General features: G+C 42.6%; 1 protein-coding gene across 3 annotated transcripts in view; it reads left to right on the top strand.

Moving 5' to 3' along the window:
* GPBP1L1 (GC-rich promoter binding protein 1 like 1) overlaps window positions 1–19,720 on the top strand; it is a 57,253-nt gene that overhangs the window by 11,938 nt on the left and 25,595 nt on the right. For 2 of the 3 annotated variants that reach the window (XM_080654466.1, XM_080654465.1), the window contains exons 2-5: window positions 11,476–12,500; window positions 13,905–14,019; window positions 17,671–17,800; window positions 18,397–18,683. In XM_080654466.1, coding sequence (XP_080510592.1) covers window positions 13,960–14,019; window positions 17,671–17,800; window positions 18,397–18,683 — 477 coding nt within the window. In that variant the 5' untranslated portion in view covers window positions 11,476–12,500; window positions 13,905–13,959. The remainder of the gene's footprint in view (window positions 1–11,475; window positions 12,501–13,904; window positions 14,020–17,670; window positions 17,801–18,396; window positions 18,684–19,720) is intronic. The other variant, XM_080654467.1, reaches the window with a different exon arrangement.

The raw sequence follows: 19,720 nt of genomic DNA on the forward strand, positions 1-19,720 counted from the left end.
GTCATGGTTTGATTCCGTCAGGGCACATGCCCGGGTTTTGGGCTTAATCCCCAGTAGGGGGTGTGCAATAGGTGGCAGATCGTTGATGTTTCTCTCTCTTCCTCTCTCTGAAATAAAAAGAAAATAAAAGGTTGATTATTAGTCAGATAGTTATGAATGGTTGGATCAAGTATTTAGATACAGGTCATTCTGATATATTGCAGGGAGAAAGCAAAAGCACTTGAATAAGCCGAAACCGGTTTGGCTCAGTGGATAGAGCGTCAGCCTGCAGACTGAAGGGTCCCAGGTTCGATTCCGGTCAAGGGCACGTACCTTGGTTGTGGGCACATCCCCAGTAGGGGGTGTGCAGGAGGCAGCTGATCAATGTTTCTCTCTCATCGATGTTTCTAACTCTCTATCCCTCTCCCTTCCTCTCTGTAAAAAATCAATAAAATATATATTTTTTAAAAAAAGCACTTGAATAAAACCTGAAAAAGAATGAAGTAGATACATCATTGCTTATATTTAATATTGACTTTATTGACATCCACGAGGTTTATTATAATTATTTAATTGTGGAAGAATACACATAATATAAGATTTACCATCACAACCATTTTTTTTAAAATATATTTTATTGATTTTTTACCGAGAGGAAGGGAGAGGGATAGAGAGTTAGAAACATAGATGAGAAACATCGATCAGCTGACTCTTGCACACCCCCTACTGACGATGTGCCCACAACCAAGGTATATGCTTTGACCGGAATCGAACCTGGGACCCTTGAGTCTGCAGGCCAATGCTCTATCCACTGAGCCAAACCGGTTAGGGCCATCATAACCATTTTAAACTGTACCATTTGGTCACATTAAGTACATTGACAATGTTTTGCAATCACCGCCACTATCTAGTTCCAGAATTTTTCATTATCCCAGACATAAACCTCATATGCATTAAGCATTCAGACTTCCTTTCCCCTAGTCCCTGGTAACTGCTAATCTGTGTTCTGTTGCTGCGGATTGGCTATTTCATATAAATGGAGTCATATAGTAATATTTGTCATTTTTTTGTACCTGGTTTCTTTCACTTAGCATAATGTTTTCAAGGTTTATCCATGTAGTAGTGTTGCAGAAGACCGGAAAAAAAAAACAAAAACAAGCAATGCTTAGAGAGATTAGAGTTCCACTTTATTATATACTGGTGGGCTCAGAGAAAAATGAATTTCAAATTCATCTGGCATGGCATGAGAGCATGGGAGTATCTAGTCTCTGGCCTACAAGGTCAGACAGCTAAGTTTATCTTCCTCATTATTCAAGCAGGCTAGAAAGCAATGTTATTTTTTCAGAATAAGGGGCTGTCTAAAAATTGCAGAGTTGACTTTACAGAATAAGGGACTATCTAAATAGCAGAGAATTTCAAACAGTAGTTTTACAAAATAGGGGTTAGCCTTCTCAGTAGCATGTATCAGAACTTCATTACTTTTTATAGCTGAATAATACTCTATTGTATGGATTTATGACATTTCGTTTATTCATCTGTTGATGGATATATGAATGGGTTGTTTTACTTTGTGGCTATTGTAACTAAAGCTGCTATGAACATTCACTTAAAAAGTTTTTGTGTGGACAGATGTTTTCATTTCTCTTGGATATATACTTAGGAGTGGAAATGTTAGGTCATATGGTAGCTCTGTAACTTTTTGAGGAACCACCAAATGTTTTCCACAGCAGCTGCACCATTTTATATTTCTACCAATGATGTAGAGGGTTCTAATTTTTCTGCATCCTTGCTTTATTATAATTTATTAAACCTTCGAATCTTTTCTACTTGGAAGGCATCGTGCTAGATGTTGTGTGAGTTTCAAAGAAGGACATTCTAGAAGCAACAATTTTTTGGCCTGCTGCTGAGAGTTAAGATCAACATTTGTAATTCTTTCAGAAGGAGCAAGTGTTAAGTGCATTAGAAGGCACAATTAAAGTACTTTGAGGATTTCAGAAGGGGAGATTACTTGTGAGGAAAGACTTCTTAATTATCAGACCAAGGAATTTAAATCCTATTTTGTGGTTGGTAGAAAGCCAGAACATTTCTGAGCCAGGAAAGTGATATAATTTGAGCCTGGATTTAGGAAGAGTGATCTGGCAGCCAAGAGTAGAGTCTGAGCCCTAGCTGGTTTGGCTCAGTGGATAGAGCATCAGCCCACATACTGAAGGGTCCTGAGTTTGATTCCAGTCAAGGGCACGCACCTCGGTTACAGGCTTGATCTTTGGCTCTCGTCAGGATGCGTAGGGGAAGCAACCAATCCATGTGTCTCTCTCACATCAATATTTCTCTCTGTCTTTCCCTCTCTCTTCCACACTCTCTAAAAATAAATGGAAAAATATCCTTGGGTGAGGATTAAAAGAGTAGAGGGCGAAAGAGACTATAGTGTCTGTGAAACCAGATTTTTTATTGGAGAGTAATTGGAACTTGGAGTGACAAATAGAAATGGAAACTAAGGAAAAAATATACAGGACTTGGAAAGTCATATCTTTGTTTAAAAGTTCTAAGAGAATTTTTAAGTGGATGTGTTTTCCCTTCTCAAAATTTCTCAATGATTAAGCAAAAGCCACTTTATTTAGTCTGCCTTTAAAAATGGTTACAGCCCCAAAAGACATCACCAAAGGACTTTATAAAATTTTATAAAAAGTGCCCTAACCAGTGTGGCTCAGTTGGTTGGAGCATCATCCTGTGCACCATAAGGTCATGAATTCAATTTTTTCCATCATCTAGATTATTAGGTCAGTTTGATTTTTAGTCTTTTTTTTTTTAACATATATTTTTATTGATTTTAGAGAAGAAGGGAGAGGGAGAGAGGGATAGAAACATCAATGATGTGAGTGAATCATTGATTGGCGGCCTCCTGCATGCACCCTACTGGAGACCGAGCCTGGAACCCTGACATATATGCCCTGACCAGGAGTCGGAACCGTGACCTTCTGGTTCATAAGTCAACGCTCAACCACTGAGCCACACCAGCCAGGCTGTTTTTAGTCTTTTTAAAAAGTGTTTTTGAAACTTACTTTCTATTAAGTGCCGCTCTAGCTGTAATATTGCAAATTTATTGTTTTTTTGTCGCTCTCTTTATTTTGAAATTTACCTCCTTTCTCACACAGTAAGCAATCTGACACCCATGCTTCCTAATATTTTACTTTTTTAAATAAATCTTGCCGAAACCGGTTTGGCTCAGTGGATAGAGCGTCGGCCTGCGGACTGAAGGATCCCGGGTTCGATTCCAGTCAAGGGCATGTACCTTGGTTGCGGGCACATCCCCAGTGGGAGGTGTGCAGGAGGCAGCTGATCGATGTTTCTCTCTCATCGATGTTTCTAGCTCTCTATCCCTCTCCCTTCCTCTCCGTAAAATATCAATAAAAATATATTTTTAAAAAAATAAATCTTTATTGTTCAGATTATTACAGTTGTTCCTCTTTTTTCCCCCCATAACTCCCCTCCACCCTGTTCCCACCCTACCCCCTGCCTTAACCCCCCTCCCCCACTGAACTTGTCCATAGGTTACGATTTTTTTTTATTTTTTTAAATACATCTTTATTCAGATTATTACAGTTGTTTCTCCTTTTTCCCCCCATAGCTCCCCTCCACCTGGTTGCCACCCCACATTCTGCCCTTACCTCCCCCCCACTGTCCTCATCCATAGGTTACGATTATTGTCCAGTCCCTTCCCACACCCCCAGCACCCCCTTCTCCCCTGAGAATTGTCAGTCCACTCCCTTTCTATGCCCCTGATTCTATTATATTCACCAGTTTATTCTGTTCATCAGATTTTTTATTCACTTGATTTTTACATTCCCTTGTTGATAGATATGTATTTGTTGTTCATAATTTTTTTTAAATATATTTTATTGATTTTTTACAGAGAGGAAGGGAGAGGGATAGAGAGTTAGAAACATCGATGAGAGAGAAACATCGATCAGCTGCCTCCTGCACACCTCCCCACCAGGGATGTGCCCGCAACCAAGGCACATGCCCCCGACCGGAATTGAACCCGGGACCCCTTAGTCCGCAGGCCGACGCTCTATCCACTGAGCCAAACCGGTTTTGGCTGTTGTTCATAATTTTTATCTTTACCTTTTTCTTCTTCTTCCTCTTCTTAAAGAATACCTTTCTGCATTTCATATAATACTGGTATGGTGGTGGTGAACTCCTTTAGCTTTTTCTTATCTGTGAAGCTCTTTATCTGACCTTCAATTCTGAATGATAGCTTTGCTGGGTAGAGTAGTCTTGGTTGTAGGTTCTTGCTATTCATCACTTTGAATATTTCTTGCCACTCCCGTCTGGCCTGCATAGTTTCTGTTGAGAAATCAGCTGACAGTTGTATGGGTGCTCCCTTGTAGGTAACTAACTGTTTTTCTCTTGCTGCTTTTAATATTCTCTCTTTGTCTTTTGCTCTTGGCATTTTAATTATGATGTGTCTTGGTGTGGTCCTCTTTGGATTCCTTTTGTTTGGGGTTCTGTGCGCTTCCTGGACTTGTAAGTCTATTTCTTTCACCAGGTGGGGGAAGTTTTCGGTCATTATTTCTTCTAATAGGTTTTCAATATCTTGCTCTCTCTCTTCTTCTGGCACGCCCATAATTCTGATGTTGGTATGCTTAAGGTTGTCCCAGAGGCTCCTTACACTATCTTCATATTTTTGGATTCTTTTTGCTTTTTTCTTTTCCGGTTGGGTGTTTTTTGCTTCTTTGTATTTCAAATCTTTGATTTGATTCTTGGGATCCTCTAGTCTGCTGTTGGATCTCTATATTATTCTTTATTTCAGTCAGTGTATGCTTAATTTCTAATTGTTCCTTTTTCATATCTGTGAGGGTCTCACTAAATTTCTCGGAGGTTTCTAGAAGATTCTTGAATAACCTTATAACCGTGGTTTTGAACTCTATATCCAGTCATTTGCTTTCCTCCATTTCTTTCGTTTGTGATCTGTTTCTTTGTCTCTGCATTTTGGCTGCTTCCCTGAGTTGATAGAGTGGCTTTGTGTGCTAGGTGTCCTATAGGGCCCAGTGGCTCAGTCTCCCCAGTTACCTGAGGTGGACAACTCTTAGTGCACCCCTTTGTGGGCTATGTGCACAGTCTTGTAGTTAAGCCTTGATTGCTGTTGGTATCACTGAAAGGAATTGACCTCCAGGCAAATTGGCTGTGAGGACCAGTTGTGTCTACAATGGGAGAACTTCTGTGCTGGACACACCCTTATGGGGCAGGACTTGCTTCAGTGGGACTTTGGCGCTCACTGAGTCTGCCCCCTGAGTGTGTCTCTTATGGATGTGAAGAGTTGTAATCTGCATGGTCTCACTCTGACCCCTGGGTACACTACACTGGCTCTTGGATCTCCAAGGAGGTGCAAAGTCAGCCACTGCCTGAGGCCACCCAGTAGGAGCTACAGAGAGATCTCTAGATTCCTCCTCTTTGTTTGGGGTTTGGAGGTGCCCAGATGAGGCCCAGTTGTGAAACAATGCAAGCTGCTGTGGGGCCTTGGGCCTTCTTTTGGAAGCTCTGGGGCTCTCTGACCCAGCTGCAGTTTGTTAGGTTTTAGATTGCAAAAGGCCAGGCCATTCATATGCAAACAGCTCTGCGCACAGCTTGGGTGGGGTTGTAAATTGGGTGGGGCGGGGTCTCAGGGAATCACCAGGGCGGAGCAAACAGCAGTGGCTGCCCATCAGCCCTGTCCCGAATAGGTCCCCGGGTCTCAGTGTCCCACAGCACTATGCAGGAACAGTGATCGCTAAAAGCACCTCTGAGAGAAAGCCGCCTTCGTGTTCTGGCCACCCGATGCCGGACAGTCCAGTTTCTCCTTGTATGAGTATGGGTCCCCAGAGTCATACCCGGAACTGGAGTTCAGAGCAGTCGGGAGCTTGTATCTCCCTCCCGATTGAAAAAGACAACAGCATACCCAGTTGCCAGCCCATTTCTGCGCTTGCCTTCGTACCTCCACACTTTCGCACCTCCTCCCAGTCTCAGTGCGCTTTCTCTTTCCTTCTAGTTGTATAACTTCCACTCAGCCAGCCTTCCCGTGGTTCTGAATGATATCCATTTTGTCTTTTGTAGTTTTGATGTGGTTGTGCAAGGCAACAAATTCAGGTGTTTACCTATGCCGCCACTTGGTTCCTCCCCTGTCTAATGTTTTTACTTTTTTTAAAAAATATATATTTTATTGGTTTTTTACAGAGAGGAAGGAAGAGGGATAGAGAGTTAGAAACATCGATGAGAGAGGAACATCAATCAGCTGCCTCCTGCACACCTCCTACTGGGGATGTGCCCACAACCAAGGTACATGCCCTTGACCGGAATTGAACCCGGGACCCTTGAGTCCCCAGGCCAATGCTCTTTCCACTGAGCCAAACTGACTAGGGCTAATATATTTTTTTTTTAATATATTTTATTGATATTTCACAGAGAGGAAGGGAGAGGGATAGAGAGCTAGAAACATCGATGAGAGAGAAACATCGATCAGCTGCCTCCTGCACACCTCCCACTGGGGATGTGCCCGCAACCAAGGTACATGCCCTTGACCGGAATCGAACCCGGGACCTTTCAGTCCGCAGGCCGACGCTCTATCCACTGAGCCAAACCGGTTTCGGCTAGGGCTAATATTTTTAATTTTTGATTAATTCCCAAAATATGACCAACCTCTTGTTATCACATTCTCCCTGAAAGTATTCCTTTCTCACCACACCCAGGTTGGAACTCCTGTGAAGGCACCTTGCTGCATGGAAGCCCTCAGCTAGCTTGTCCTTATCCCTGTGCCAGGATGCCCTTCTCATTCCACTCAGGCTCCCACTATGCTTTGGGCTGCCCTCCTACTGGGACACTTGCTTGCGTTGCCTAATGGGTGCTGACATCCTGCACTGTGCCGCTGCTTTACACACACACATTTCTCTATTCTCCACCCCACTTGGACACCCTTCACATCTGGTTAGGCCCCAACACCCTGCTCTGGGTCTCTGTAGCACCTCCTCTGCCACCAACAGATCCTTAACTTGCTTGACCCCACCTAACGACTTTGGACAGGATTTAATCAGGAAGGAGAAGGAGAGGGAACTGCAAGAGAAAGTCATTTTCTAATTTTTCAATGTGATTAGAGAACGTGGGTGTTTTATTCTTTGGAACTAATTGAAACATAACTAGCGTAAGGTCAGTTTTCTTTTTTTATATATATATATATTTTATTGATATTTTACAGAGAGGAAGGGAGAGGGATAGAGAGCTAGAAACATCGATGAGAGAGAAACATCGATCAGCTGCCTCCTGCACACCTCCCACTGGGGATGTGCCCGCAACCAAGGTACATGCCCTTGACCGGAATCGAACCCAGGACCCTTCAGTCCTCAGGCCGACGCTCTATCCACTGAGCCAAACCGGTCTCGGCAGGTCAGTTTTTATGACTATTCCATTTTTGCTGAAGGACTAGATACACTCTGGATGATTGATATATGTGTATGTTTATATGTATATGTACATGTATATGTGTTTCAACTTATAAATTACATTATTCAAATCATTTACCCAACTTCATATATGCTTATTTTGTTACTACTATTTAAGTATTACAAGTGTATAAAAAAGTGTAGAGAGAAACCAAGATGGCGGCATAGGTAAACACCTAAACTGCTGCCTCGCACAACAATTTCAAAACTACAACTAAAAGACAGAACGGACACCATCCAGAACCACAGGAAAGCTGGCTGAGTGAAAATTCTACAACTAGAAGGAAAAAGAAAAGCTCACAGAGAATTGGAGGTACGGCAAAGGGGCTTTGTGCGCGCAGAGAGGAAGGGCGGCTGAGAGCCTGGCTGACTTTCTCTGGCGGAAGGGGGAAGGAAGCCTCCGACCGCACTGAACCCCAGTTCTGACTGCACTGAACCCCAGTTCCGGGCGAACCCCTGGGGACCCACGCTCTTACGGGGGGAGTCTGGACTCTCGGGCGGAGACTCGGGAGCCGGGGAAGGCGGAGGACTGAAAGTGCGCACGCCTGTGCGCACAAAGGCTGCGGAAGTTGCCACAGGCTTTCCCTAGTGGAAGGGAGTCAGAGGATTCTGACTGCACTGAGCCCCAGTTCTGACTGCAGTGAACCCCAGTTCCAGGCGAACCCCTGGGGACCCACGCTCTTGTGGGGGGAGTCTGGACTCTCGGGTGGAGACTCGGGAGCCGGGGAAGGCGGAGGACTGAAAGTGCGCGCGTGCCAGTGCGCACAAAGGCTGCGGAAGTTGCCACAGGCTTTCCCTAGTGGAGGGGAGTCAGAGGCTCCTGACGGCACTGAGCCCCAGTTCTGACTGCACTGAACCCCAGTTCCAGGCGAGCCCCTGGGGACCCACGCTCTTGTGGGGGGAGTCTGGACTCTCAGGCGGAGACTCGAGCTGGGGAAGGCGGAGGACTGAAAGCGCACATGCGCGCAAGGGCAAGGCTGACAGGAAGCCAAGACTGAGACTCCACCCCATCCAAGCTGAGCACAGAGCCTATTGCAATTTGGCAAGTCTAATCCTATAAGGCTGTCTCCAGCACCGAACTTCTCCCAGCATAGACACAGCTGATCCTTATAGCCAACTGACCCGGAGGTCAATTCTTCCCAGTGATACCAACAACAATAAAGACTTAATTACAACAAGGCTGTACACACAGTCCACAAAGGGGTGCACCAAGAGTGTCCACCTCAGGTTAACTGGGGAAGCAGACCCACTGGGCCTTATTGGAAACCTAGCACAAATATCTACCTTACCAACTCGGAATCAGTGAAAATGCGGGGTCAAAGAATCAGATCACAAACAAAAGAAATGGAGGAAAACAAACGACTGGATATAGAATTCAAAACCACGGTTATAAGACTTTTTAAGAATATCCTAGAAAAGGCCGATAAATATAACGAGACCCTCGAAGATATGAAAAAGGACCAACTAGAAATTAAACATACACTGACTGAAATAAAAAATATTATACAGAGACCCAGAAACAGAATAGAGGAACACAAGAATCAAGTCAAAGAATTGAAATACAAAGAAGCAAAAAACACTCAACCGAAAAAGCAAAAAGCAAAAAAAAAAATCCAAAAAGTTGAAGATAATGTAAGAAGACTCTGGGACAACTTCAAGCGTACCAACATCAGAATTATGGGGGTGCCAGAAGAAGAGAGAGAGCAAGATACTGAAAACCTATTTGAAGAAATAATGACTGAAAACTTCCCCACCTGGTGAAAGAAATAGACTTACAAGTCCAGGAAGCCCACAGAACCCCAAACAAAAGGAATCCAAAGAGGACCACACCAAGACACATCATAATTAAAATGCCAAGAGCAAAAGACAAAGAGAGAATATTAAAAGCAGCAAGAGAAAAGCAGTTGATTACCTACAAGGGAGCACCCATACGACTGTCAGCTGATTTCTCAACAGAAACTATGCAGGCCAGACGGGAGTGGCAAGAAATTTTCAATGTGATGAATAGCAAGAACCTACAACCAAGATTACTCTACCCAGCAAAGCTATCATTCAGAATTGAAGGGCAGATAAAGAGCTTCACAGATAAGAATAAGCTGAAGGAGTTCATCACCACCAAACCAGTATTATATGAAATGCTGAAAGGTATTCTTAAAGAAGAGGAAGAAGAAAAAAGTAAAGAGAAAAATTATGAACAACAAATACATTTCTATCAACAAGCGAACCTAAAAATCAAGTGAATTAAAAACCTGAGGAACAGAATAATCTGGTGAATATAATAGAATCAGGGGCATAGAAAGGGAGTGGACTGATAATTCTCAGGGGGAAAAGGGTATGGGGGGTTCATGAAGAGAATGGACAAAAATCATACACCTATGGATGAGGACAGTGGGGGGGAGGTAAGGGCAGAAGGTGGGGTGGGAAATGGGTGGAGGGGAGCTATGGGGGGAAAAAGGAGAAATAATTGTAATCTGAATAAAGATTTATTTAAAAAATAAAAAAATAAAAAAAATAAAAAAGTGTAGAGAACAAGTGAATAGTCATATACACATCACTCAACTTAAGAAATAATGTATTATAGAAGCCCCCCATGATCTTTTTTATTTCTTTTCCTTTATTTCCCCACGGAGGTATTTACTATCCTGAATAATTAGATAGATGATGACTGTGGTAATAAATGAGCAAGTTCTATGGCTCTTTGACCACTTATAGCAAGCTGGTCTATGTATCAATCTAACAGACTCTTTAATTTGCATTTCCTTTTTTTTTTTTTAATTGACCTAAAGAGAGGAGTAGGGGGAGGTAGAGACAGACATGCTGGCGTCAATGAGAAAGAGAAACATTGATCAGTTGCCTCCCACATGCACCTCGACTAGGAATTGAACCTACAACCTGGGTATGTGCCCTGACTGAGAATCGAACCCATCACCTGTTGGTGGCCAGGGCATAATTTGCATTTCTGAATTCCTTTGATAGCTAATTGGATTGATGGTTATATAAAAAAGCAGGCTCTTGCCCTAGCTGGTTTGGCTCAGTGGATAAAAAAGCAGTCTCTTGCTTTCTCCCGATGATTCGTTTGATTGGGGCAAGGTTGTGGGTTTGATTCCTGGTCAGGGCACATACGGGAGACAACTGATCGATGTTTCTCTCTCACATCCATGTTTCTTTCTCTCCTTCCTATCTCTCTAAAATCATTGAAAACATATCCTCAGGTGAAGATTAAAAAAAAAAAAAAGGACAGACTCTCTTCAGGTGGCTTTTCTAAAATTCTTAGAATTATAACCAGATTATTATGTTGTTGCTGTAAGTGGTGACACATTAATGTCTAAATTGGACTTAATTTGATTGATCATTTGATTGTCTCATTTTAGCAATTAGCCTTATATATAAACAGTTAGGGGCCGTCACAACTGAACAGGCTGCGTGGGGCGACCAGGTTGGCAGAGGGGTTAGTGAGGGACGACCAAACCACTGAACAGCAGGCTGGACCAGGCTGGCGGGGGGGAGGGCATTTTGGGGAGATCAGGTCGGCGGGGGTGGGGGCAGTGAGGGATGACCTGGCTGTCAGTAAGGGGTGACCTGGCTGGTGGCAGGGGGCAGTTAGGGGCGACCAGGCCGGCGGGGGCAACAGTGAGGGGCGATCAGACCGGCAGGCAGAGGTGGTTAGTGATGATCAGGCTGACGGGGGGGATGGGCAGTTAGGGGCGACCAGGGCAGTGTGGGGGGGGGGGGCAGTTAGGGGCGATCAGGCAGGCAGGCAGGTGAGCAGTTGGGAGCCAGCAGTCCAGGATTGTGAGAGGGATGTCCGACTGCCAGTTTAGGCCCCGGGATCGGGCCTAAACTGGCAGTCAGACATCCCCCGAGGGTTCCAGATTGGAGAGGGTGCAGGCTGGGCTGAAGGAACCCTCCCCTTCCCTCCCCACGCCCCCCCCCCCCCCCCCGGTGCACAGATTTTGTGCACCAGGCCTCTAGTATATAATAATGATTTCACCTTATGATAATGTTATTTTGTTTTTGTTTTTTATAGTGTTAGATTCCTGTGGCCTTTCAAATGATTGATTAATGATGGATATGGATCCAAAATAATAAATGACTTCTCTACTGAAGCAATAGAAGATTCTTCACGTCACCTTCTAGTAGCTCAATTTCAGTCTTCAGGAAAGGGCAAAACAAGTGAAATACAGAAAACTGAAGAGAAGAAAACCTCACTTTGGAACACTTTCTCCTTGACTACTCCTTAACCCCCATCTTTCTACTTGTTTTAATTTTGCTGTGAATTTATAAATAGTGAAGACCAAAGAAATAGAAGATACATTTGGGAGCTTTATACCAAGAAATTTGCCTTGAAAGCTGCTATTTGGAGGGAAAAGTATATCAAGTTCCTGTCTGATTTTTTTTTAACAAGATTTCTTATATCCTTAGATTTTGAAGAATAAACAAATATAAATACATATCTGCACACTATTTTTAGCAGCTGTGTAAGAATAATGAGATATGTAAATTAAGGGCTTTGTCATGTGGATGTTTTGCCACTGGAGTTGAATGCTCAGAAGATCTTTTGTAGCTCTTTAGTGTTATATTTTTGATCTGTCACTTAGATGACATTATTTGCCCTTGCAAGTCCACCTCTCTTTCTAGTTATGACTTTGTTATGAACAGTGTTTGTACTCACTGTGCAAATATCCATGTATTATCTATTTAAACAACATCATAGAGCCATCACTCAAGGAAGTTGAATGAGGTGAACATAGACATAGGTCTTTCCCCTTCCCCCCATTTTTAAATGTAACAAATACTTTTTTATCTCCCCCTTCCCCTTCCCCCTCCCCCCTTTTCCCTTTTGGAAACTGTGTCAGGAACTAGGTAGTTTAAGATGAGCAATTGAGGGGACTGAGAGAGTGATCCACACAGAGCCTGGCTTCTTTGTGCTTCATCATAAGGTGTGCTGCTGGTCAGCCTTATTAAGCACCCTTCTAACGAGAACGTCGTGGGAAATCCAGCTGGCAGACTCAAGGAGTTCCAGAAACAGGACCACAGAGGTTACACTCTGGGGTAAATATTCTCCTATGTCTAACTTTGGAAGAAGACTGTGTATGTATATGTATCATGGAAGATATATTGCTTTCTGGTGTATTTGATTTTGGAAAATATCAGTGGGGTGATTTGGAGACAATAATGGATCTTTCAAGAAAAACTGAGATAGTTTGTGTTTGAGGAAATTAAAATGTGAACTAGCCCTGGCTGGTTTGGCTCAGTGGATAGAGCGTCGGCCTACGGACTGAAGGGTCCCAGGTTCGATTCCGGTCAAGGGCATGTACCTTGGTTGCGGGCACATCCCCAGTGGGGAGTGTGCAGGAGGCAGCTGATCGATGTTTCTCTCTCATCGATGTTTCTAACTCTCTATCCCTTTCCCTTCCTCTCTGTAAAAAATCAATAAAATATATAAAATGTGAACTAAAACTTATTTAAAAATATATTTTATTGATTTTTTTACAGGAGGAAGGGAGAGGGATAGAAAGTTAGAAATATCGATGAGAGAGAAACATCAATCAGCCGCCTCCTGCACACCCCCTACTGGGATGTGCCCGCAACCAAGGTACATGCCCTTGACTGGAATCGAACCCGGGACTCTTCAGTCCACAGGCCAACACTATCCACTGAGCCAAACCAGTTAGGGCTAAATAAAACTCTTGAAAGGTTGTATCTTCCTTCTCTAGGAAGATTTTTTTTTGTTTATTACTATTTTTTAATATATTTTTATTGATTTCAGAGAAGAAGAAGGGAAAGGGAGAGAGAGAGAGAAACATCATTGATGAGAGAAAATCACTGATTCTTTTCCTCCTGCACACCCTCAATCCAGGCTTGTGCCCCTGACCAGAATTGAACCCGGGACCCTTCAGTCCACAGGCCAGTGCTCTATCCTCTGAGCCAAACCAGCCAGGGCTAAATGTTTATTCTTAAGGTTCTTCTGCTATAATTCAAGAATTCATTAGCTTCTCCCTGACCAGTTTGGCTCAGTGGATAGAGCGTCAGCCTGCGGACTGAAGGATCCCAGGTTCAATTCCAGTCAAGGGCATGTACCTTGGTTTTGGGCACATCCCCAGTGGGGGGTGTGTAGGAGACAGCTGATCGATGTTTCTAACTCTCTGGCCCTTTCCCTTCCTCTCAGTAAAAAATCAATAAAATATATATATTTTTTTTAAATCATTAACTTCTTTCATATAACCTTCCAGGTCTAGGTCACTTTTTGTGTGTGTGTGTTTTTCATGGATACATATTCAGAGACCATTTCTTTGTTTAAAACTTCTCTGAAGTATGGATCCTGATCAGTAATATAGACAGACCCAGAAGGCAGGTCTTTCTGTAAAGAGCAGGATCTTAAGTAGTCACAAGCTGCTTTACACATTAGTATCAAGATCTTGGAAGCATAAATGATTAGAGTTCTCTCATTTTCAGATCCTGGCCATGAGGTTGGATGCCTCACCTTGCTGAAAAGAGACACTGGACCTAAATGGCGCAGCATGACTTTGTTCCTGCTTGGCTAAATTTTTCAACACCACAGGCAGTTAAGGTACTTGTCCATTCCTATAGCAACTATCCAAATACCAGTTTGGTTTTTTTCATGCCCAACTTGTCTATGGCTTCTGTTTTACAGACTAGGTGTTTTTGGGTTTTCAGCTTTGTGAGAGGATTTCAAATATGTTTTCACAGACTAATTACCTTTGTTCTATTTTATATATATACTAGAGGCCCGGTGCACAAAATTCGTGCACGGCGGCGGGGGGGGGGGGGGGGGAGTGTCCCTCAGCCCAGCCTGCACCCTCTCCAATCTGGGACCCCTCGAGGCAGTCTGACATCCCTCTCACAATCCAGGAGTGCTGGCTCCCAACTGCTCGCCTGCCTGCCTTCCTGATTGCACTTAACTGCTTCTGCCTGCCAGCCTGATCACCCCCTAACCACTCCCCTGCCAGCCTGATTGATGCCTAACTGCTCCCCTAACAGCCTGTTTGCCCCTAACTGCCCTCCCTTGCAGGCCTGGTCCCTCCCAACTGCCCTCCCCTGCTGGCCATCTTGTGTCCACATGGGGGCAGGATCTTTCACCATATGGCGGCAGCCATCTTGTGTGTTGGAGTGATGGTCAATCTGCATATTACTCTTTTATTAGATAGGATATAAATAGATAGATTTCAGAGAGGAAGGGAGAGGGAGAGGGAGATAAGATAATAAGAAACATCATTGATGAGAGTATTATTGATTGGCTGCCTCCTGCTTGTCCCCCTACTGGGGATGGAGCCTGCAACCCAGGTATGTGCCCTCACCCAGAATCGAACAGTGACCTCCTGGTTCATGGGTAGATGCTCAACCACTGAGCCACACCAGCCAGGCAAATTTCAATATTTTTAATAAAGCAACAGTAAGCAAAGTTGTGTGGTATTGGCATAAGGATAGGCATATTAAAGCAATGGAATAGAATAGAGAATTCAAAAATAGTCCTAAATATGTAACCAGTTGATTTTTTACTAAAGTGCCAAGGTAATTTAATGCAGAAATTAAAAACCATAAAACTTTTAGAAAAAATAGGAGAAAAATTGTTGTAACCCACTACAGTGGCTAAAATAAAAAAGACTGGCAATACCAAGTATTGGTGAAAATATTAATAAAATAGATGTAAAAGTGTCTATGCCCCAACCTGTATTTTTCCTCTAAGCCTGTGTCAAATATATCTTTACTTCAAATGGCTTTTTAGACTTTGGTCTCTATCATTTGAGATTATAGAAGGTCATAGAATAAAATTATTTGGAATAGGAAGGGACATTACAGTTCATTTATAAAATTGTTTCATAAACTGCTTTCTTTTTTGTATAACTTCAAAGACTTATTCTTCCTGACTTTTTTCCTCATGTGTGAGTAAAACGAAGATGATGCCAAATTATAGTATTGTTATAAGTATTAAGTAATGTTTGAAAATAAGTCTTTTATAAAACTACTAGAGGCCCGGCACATGAAATTTGTGCTCGGGTACATTCCCTAGGCCTAGCCTGCAATCAGGGCCATCTTTTCTGGCTGCCTGCAGCCAGCCCCACCCCAGCCCCCGCCGCCACCCACCCCAGTTGCCATTTGCCATCAGGCGATCTGAGCCTGATGGCCGGGGGAAGGGACCAAGAGGTCAGCCATTCCCGCTTGCTCACCTACCCCGCCCCTGCCGCAGGTCACCCTCCGTGTGTGGAGCAACTGGCGGGGCAGGGGCCTTGGCCTGGAACTAACTGCATCCCCCACCACCCACCCTCGGTTCCCCATTCGCCATCAGACAATCAGAGCTGGGGAAAATAACCAAGAGGTGGTCAGTGCACCTCATAGTGACTGGTCCAGGGGTCATTCTGGTCGTTCTGCTGTTAGGGTCAATTTGCATATTACCCTTTTATTACATAGGATAAAAACTTTGTGGAGTTGTTAATGGCCTACAAAGGTGGGCATTAAACCACTCCTTCTGTAGTCTGAAATAATTTACAGAAATAATAAGCTGTTTAGAATTTTTTTAAGGAAACATCTTAATTTTTCTTGCCTATTGCGAGATTAACTTAATATTTTTAAGTGTGAAGTTTTGGGACTTATTCTTTCTGGCAAGATTGTTTTCTGTTTTGTTTTGTTTTTAAATAGATCTTTATTAATTTCAGAGAGGAAGCGGGGGAAAGAGAGAGATAAAAACATCTATGATGAGAGAGAATCATTGATCGGCTGCCTCCTACATGCCCCACACTGGGAATCAAGCCAGAAACCTGGGCATGTGTCCTGACTGGAAATCGAACTGGGACCTTCTGGTTCATAGGTTGATAATCAACCGTTAAGCTACACCGGCTGTGCCTGGCAGTGTTTTTTGTGATTAATTGAAGTAGCTGCCTTTTCTTTCCTTCTGGGATAATGTAAATAAGTTAATGATTGAATATGTAACCTAGGCCTTCTCTTGACTCAGAGGCCTTGTGGTACCCTTATTATGGCCTATCTATCTATATATGTATAAGCTAATATGCTAAGTGTCCGACCGTCCGACGGGTCGTTATGATGTGCATTGACCACCAGGGGGCAGACGCTCAACGCAGGAACTGCTGTGACGCACACAAAGAAACGGCACTGCAGACCTGGCGCTCACAAAGCAACACTCAGCTTTCCCCAAGTGGGACACAGGCCCCGCCACCACCCTTGAGCAACAGCCCACCAAATTGCAGCCAACGTTGCGGAGACCACATGGCATAAAATGGGGCCCACAGCCCAGCCCAGAAATGGTGGCTATGGGTGCCGGGTAATGACGTCACATAGCAATGCCTGGCTTCCTCTCCCTAGCGATGACTAGCCTCCTTGCAGTTTCTTCACTCCAGGAACACAACTTGCTTTATAGCCAGCTGCAAACATTTTACACTTTAAACAAATGTCTGTGAAGCGTTTTCCTGTGCCTCATCTCATTTGATCCTCACAGAAGTCCTGGAGTAGGTAGATAGGAGACTCAGTGGAATCCTATTTTCTTTTCATTAGCCAGGAAACAGAGAATTAGAAAGTTTAGGAACTTGACCCCACTGAAAAGAAGTTAAGAAATGGTGGACCTTGAAAATGACTTCAGGTTTTCTCACTGTGCAAAATATAGTCAAACACTGCTGCAGTTAAATATTTTACCCTTTGTTCTCCCTGCGTGATCTACAATAATAATCTGCTTTGTGTTGATATTTACTGCTGTGTTGCTGACAGTTACCTGAAAGACAAGTTGGGGGGTGCTTCACTGGGCTGTAAAAAGTTTAGCTACATCAGAAAGCAGATCTAATTAAGCAAGTTTATTCTATATCTATAAAAGTCTAAGTTGACTCACGTATGTGTGATACATACACTGGCGCCATTCGCACACAAGTGTTTCGATCTGTCATTGTTGATCGTGAATTTGGTTGACACTTCTATTATAGAGAAATGGCAAATAGCGATATTAAAATATTTCTTAATTAGAGAGCACCAAAGGACTTGTATGCATGCATATTAGCATAACCATTGAACACAGACACTGGGGCGGTGGGGGCTATTAATTTCCTTTCAGTGTGCACGAATCCATGCACTGGTTCACTAGTATTCTCATAATGGCAGTTTCTGCCACAGTTATTTCTTGTTTTCTAAAAGCCTGCTACAAAACCTAAGAAAGACACATCTACTTACCTGTTTGTTTCCCTATTCTTTATCATCTTAGTCACCTACAGCCACCTTTGAAAAACACGGAGAGCACCTACCCCGAGGAGATGGTAGATTTGGAGTAAGCCGTCGTCGACATAATTCCTCTGATGGCTTTTTTAACAATGGACCTCTACGAACTACAGGAGGTGAGCCATGCCCAACTTCCATGTTTATATTTAAGCTACTCATTTAGGGCAAGCCCAGCATGAGGGAGCATGTCCATAATCTTGAAATTATGATCTTTTGTAAGCATAGTTCTCAGATCATCCAACTATGTTGGCTTTCTAACATTGTTATGTTCTCATGAGTCATTTATTCAGTGAAAGAACTCATATAGAAATTACATTAAAAGAAAAAGATATATTTTGTGATTTCTGTAAACTTTTTTATTTTTTTAAATATATATATTTTATTCGTTACAGAGAGGAAGGGAGAGGGATAAAAAGTTAGAAATATCGATGAGAGAGAAACACTGATCCGCTGCCTCCTGCACACCTCCCACTGGGGATGTGCCTGCAACCAAGGCACATGTCCCTGACCGGAATGGAACCTGGGACCCCTCAGTCCACAGGCTGGCACTCTTATCAACTGAGCCAAACCGTCAGGGCTTAATCTTTTATTTTAAAGGTCCCTCTGAAGGGCTTTTGGTGATACCATAAACCAGATCAGGAAGCATCTGGCCAAATTTCTGAATTTCCAGGAAGCAAATAATCTAATGTGTTACTTTTTCTTACTGTTCTAGATTCCTGGCACCAGCCCTCCCTGTTTCGCCATGATTCTATGGACTCGGGTGTCTCTAAGGGAACATATGCTGGAATCACAGGAAACCTATCTGGTTGGCATGGCTCTTCCCGTGGTCATGATGGCATGAGCCAGCGTAGTGGGGGTGGCGCAGGAAACCATCGCCACTGGAATGGCAGCTTTCACTCCAGGAAAGGCTGTGCCTTTCAGGAAAAGCCACCTACAGAGATTAGGGAAGAAAAGAAAGAAGACAAGGTGGAAAAGTTGCAGTTTGAAGAGGAAGACTTCGTAAGTATTATGATGGTTTAGTTGTGCAGTTAAAACCTAACAAATAATGTCTTAATTACAAGACCCTATTAGTAATGAGAACATTTCAGAAATTTCTAAAAATGAACTCCCTAAATTTAGATTTTTATTGTTTTCTGAGAAGAGTTGATTAGCATGAAGATAGTGTCAAAAATCTTGTGTAACTGAGCACATCTTTTGTTTTCATCTTTATGCCTTTGGAACTTTAAAAAAAATCCTTAATTTCCTTTAAGTTTTATAAGGTTTAGTATTCAAATATATAGTAATGTAAAAATGTAGTCCTACATGTTAAATTGTCTTTCTCCAATTATAAGAGTTTTTTTTCTCTTAAATTTGCCCTTTTATATAAAATAGTTATAATAAGTTATAAACATGCAATTAGTAGTACTCTAGCTATTGTCTATTTAGTGAAACTTGATGCTATTGTGTTGAATTACATGCCTTTTGGGCTCTAAATCAGAAGTACTCTTATAAGCAAATGCATGAAAGACTAGTAGGAGTGATGAAGAAACAAAATCTCTGTTGTTCATCACATTTTGAAAACTTGGTGAAATCATCAAATCATCAATCCAAAAAAGTTTAATTGTATTCTTATTATAAATGAGTTTCTTTTTGTACTTTTATTCCTATAATTAAATGAACCCACTGTAATTATAATTCATATCTGACATGAATATTTATCTAATATTTATCTATGACCACAACCAGCTGAGCATATAGAAAACAAGTGTATTTAGGTCTCTTCAATAGTTGGGTTTCTTATGTGCTTTGATAAAAAAAGAGATTGTAAAAAAACTGAAGTAGTATGGGGTAGAGTGGAAGTTATTTAGAGTACCTTCTAAACTAGGTATTAAACAACTGATTGGCATAGTTTGATAAGAAAGTCCTTTGTCAGTTCTGTGGCATTCCAACTGGAAAATGAATTGATGACAGAAAGAAAAAGATTAAGGTAGCATTATCTTCACCTGCTAAGTGATTTAAATGGAAATTTGTTGTCAAATCAAACCTGAACAAGGTCA

This window comes from Plecotus auritus (assembly GCF_963455305.1).
Source record: "Plecotus auritus genome assembly, chromosome: 2".
Lineage (NCBI taxonomy): Eukaryota > Metazoa > Chordata > Mammalia > Chiroptera > Vespertilionidae > Plecotus > Plecotus auritus.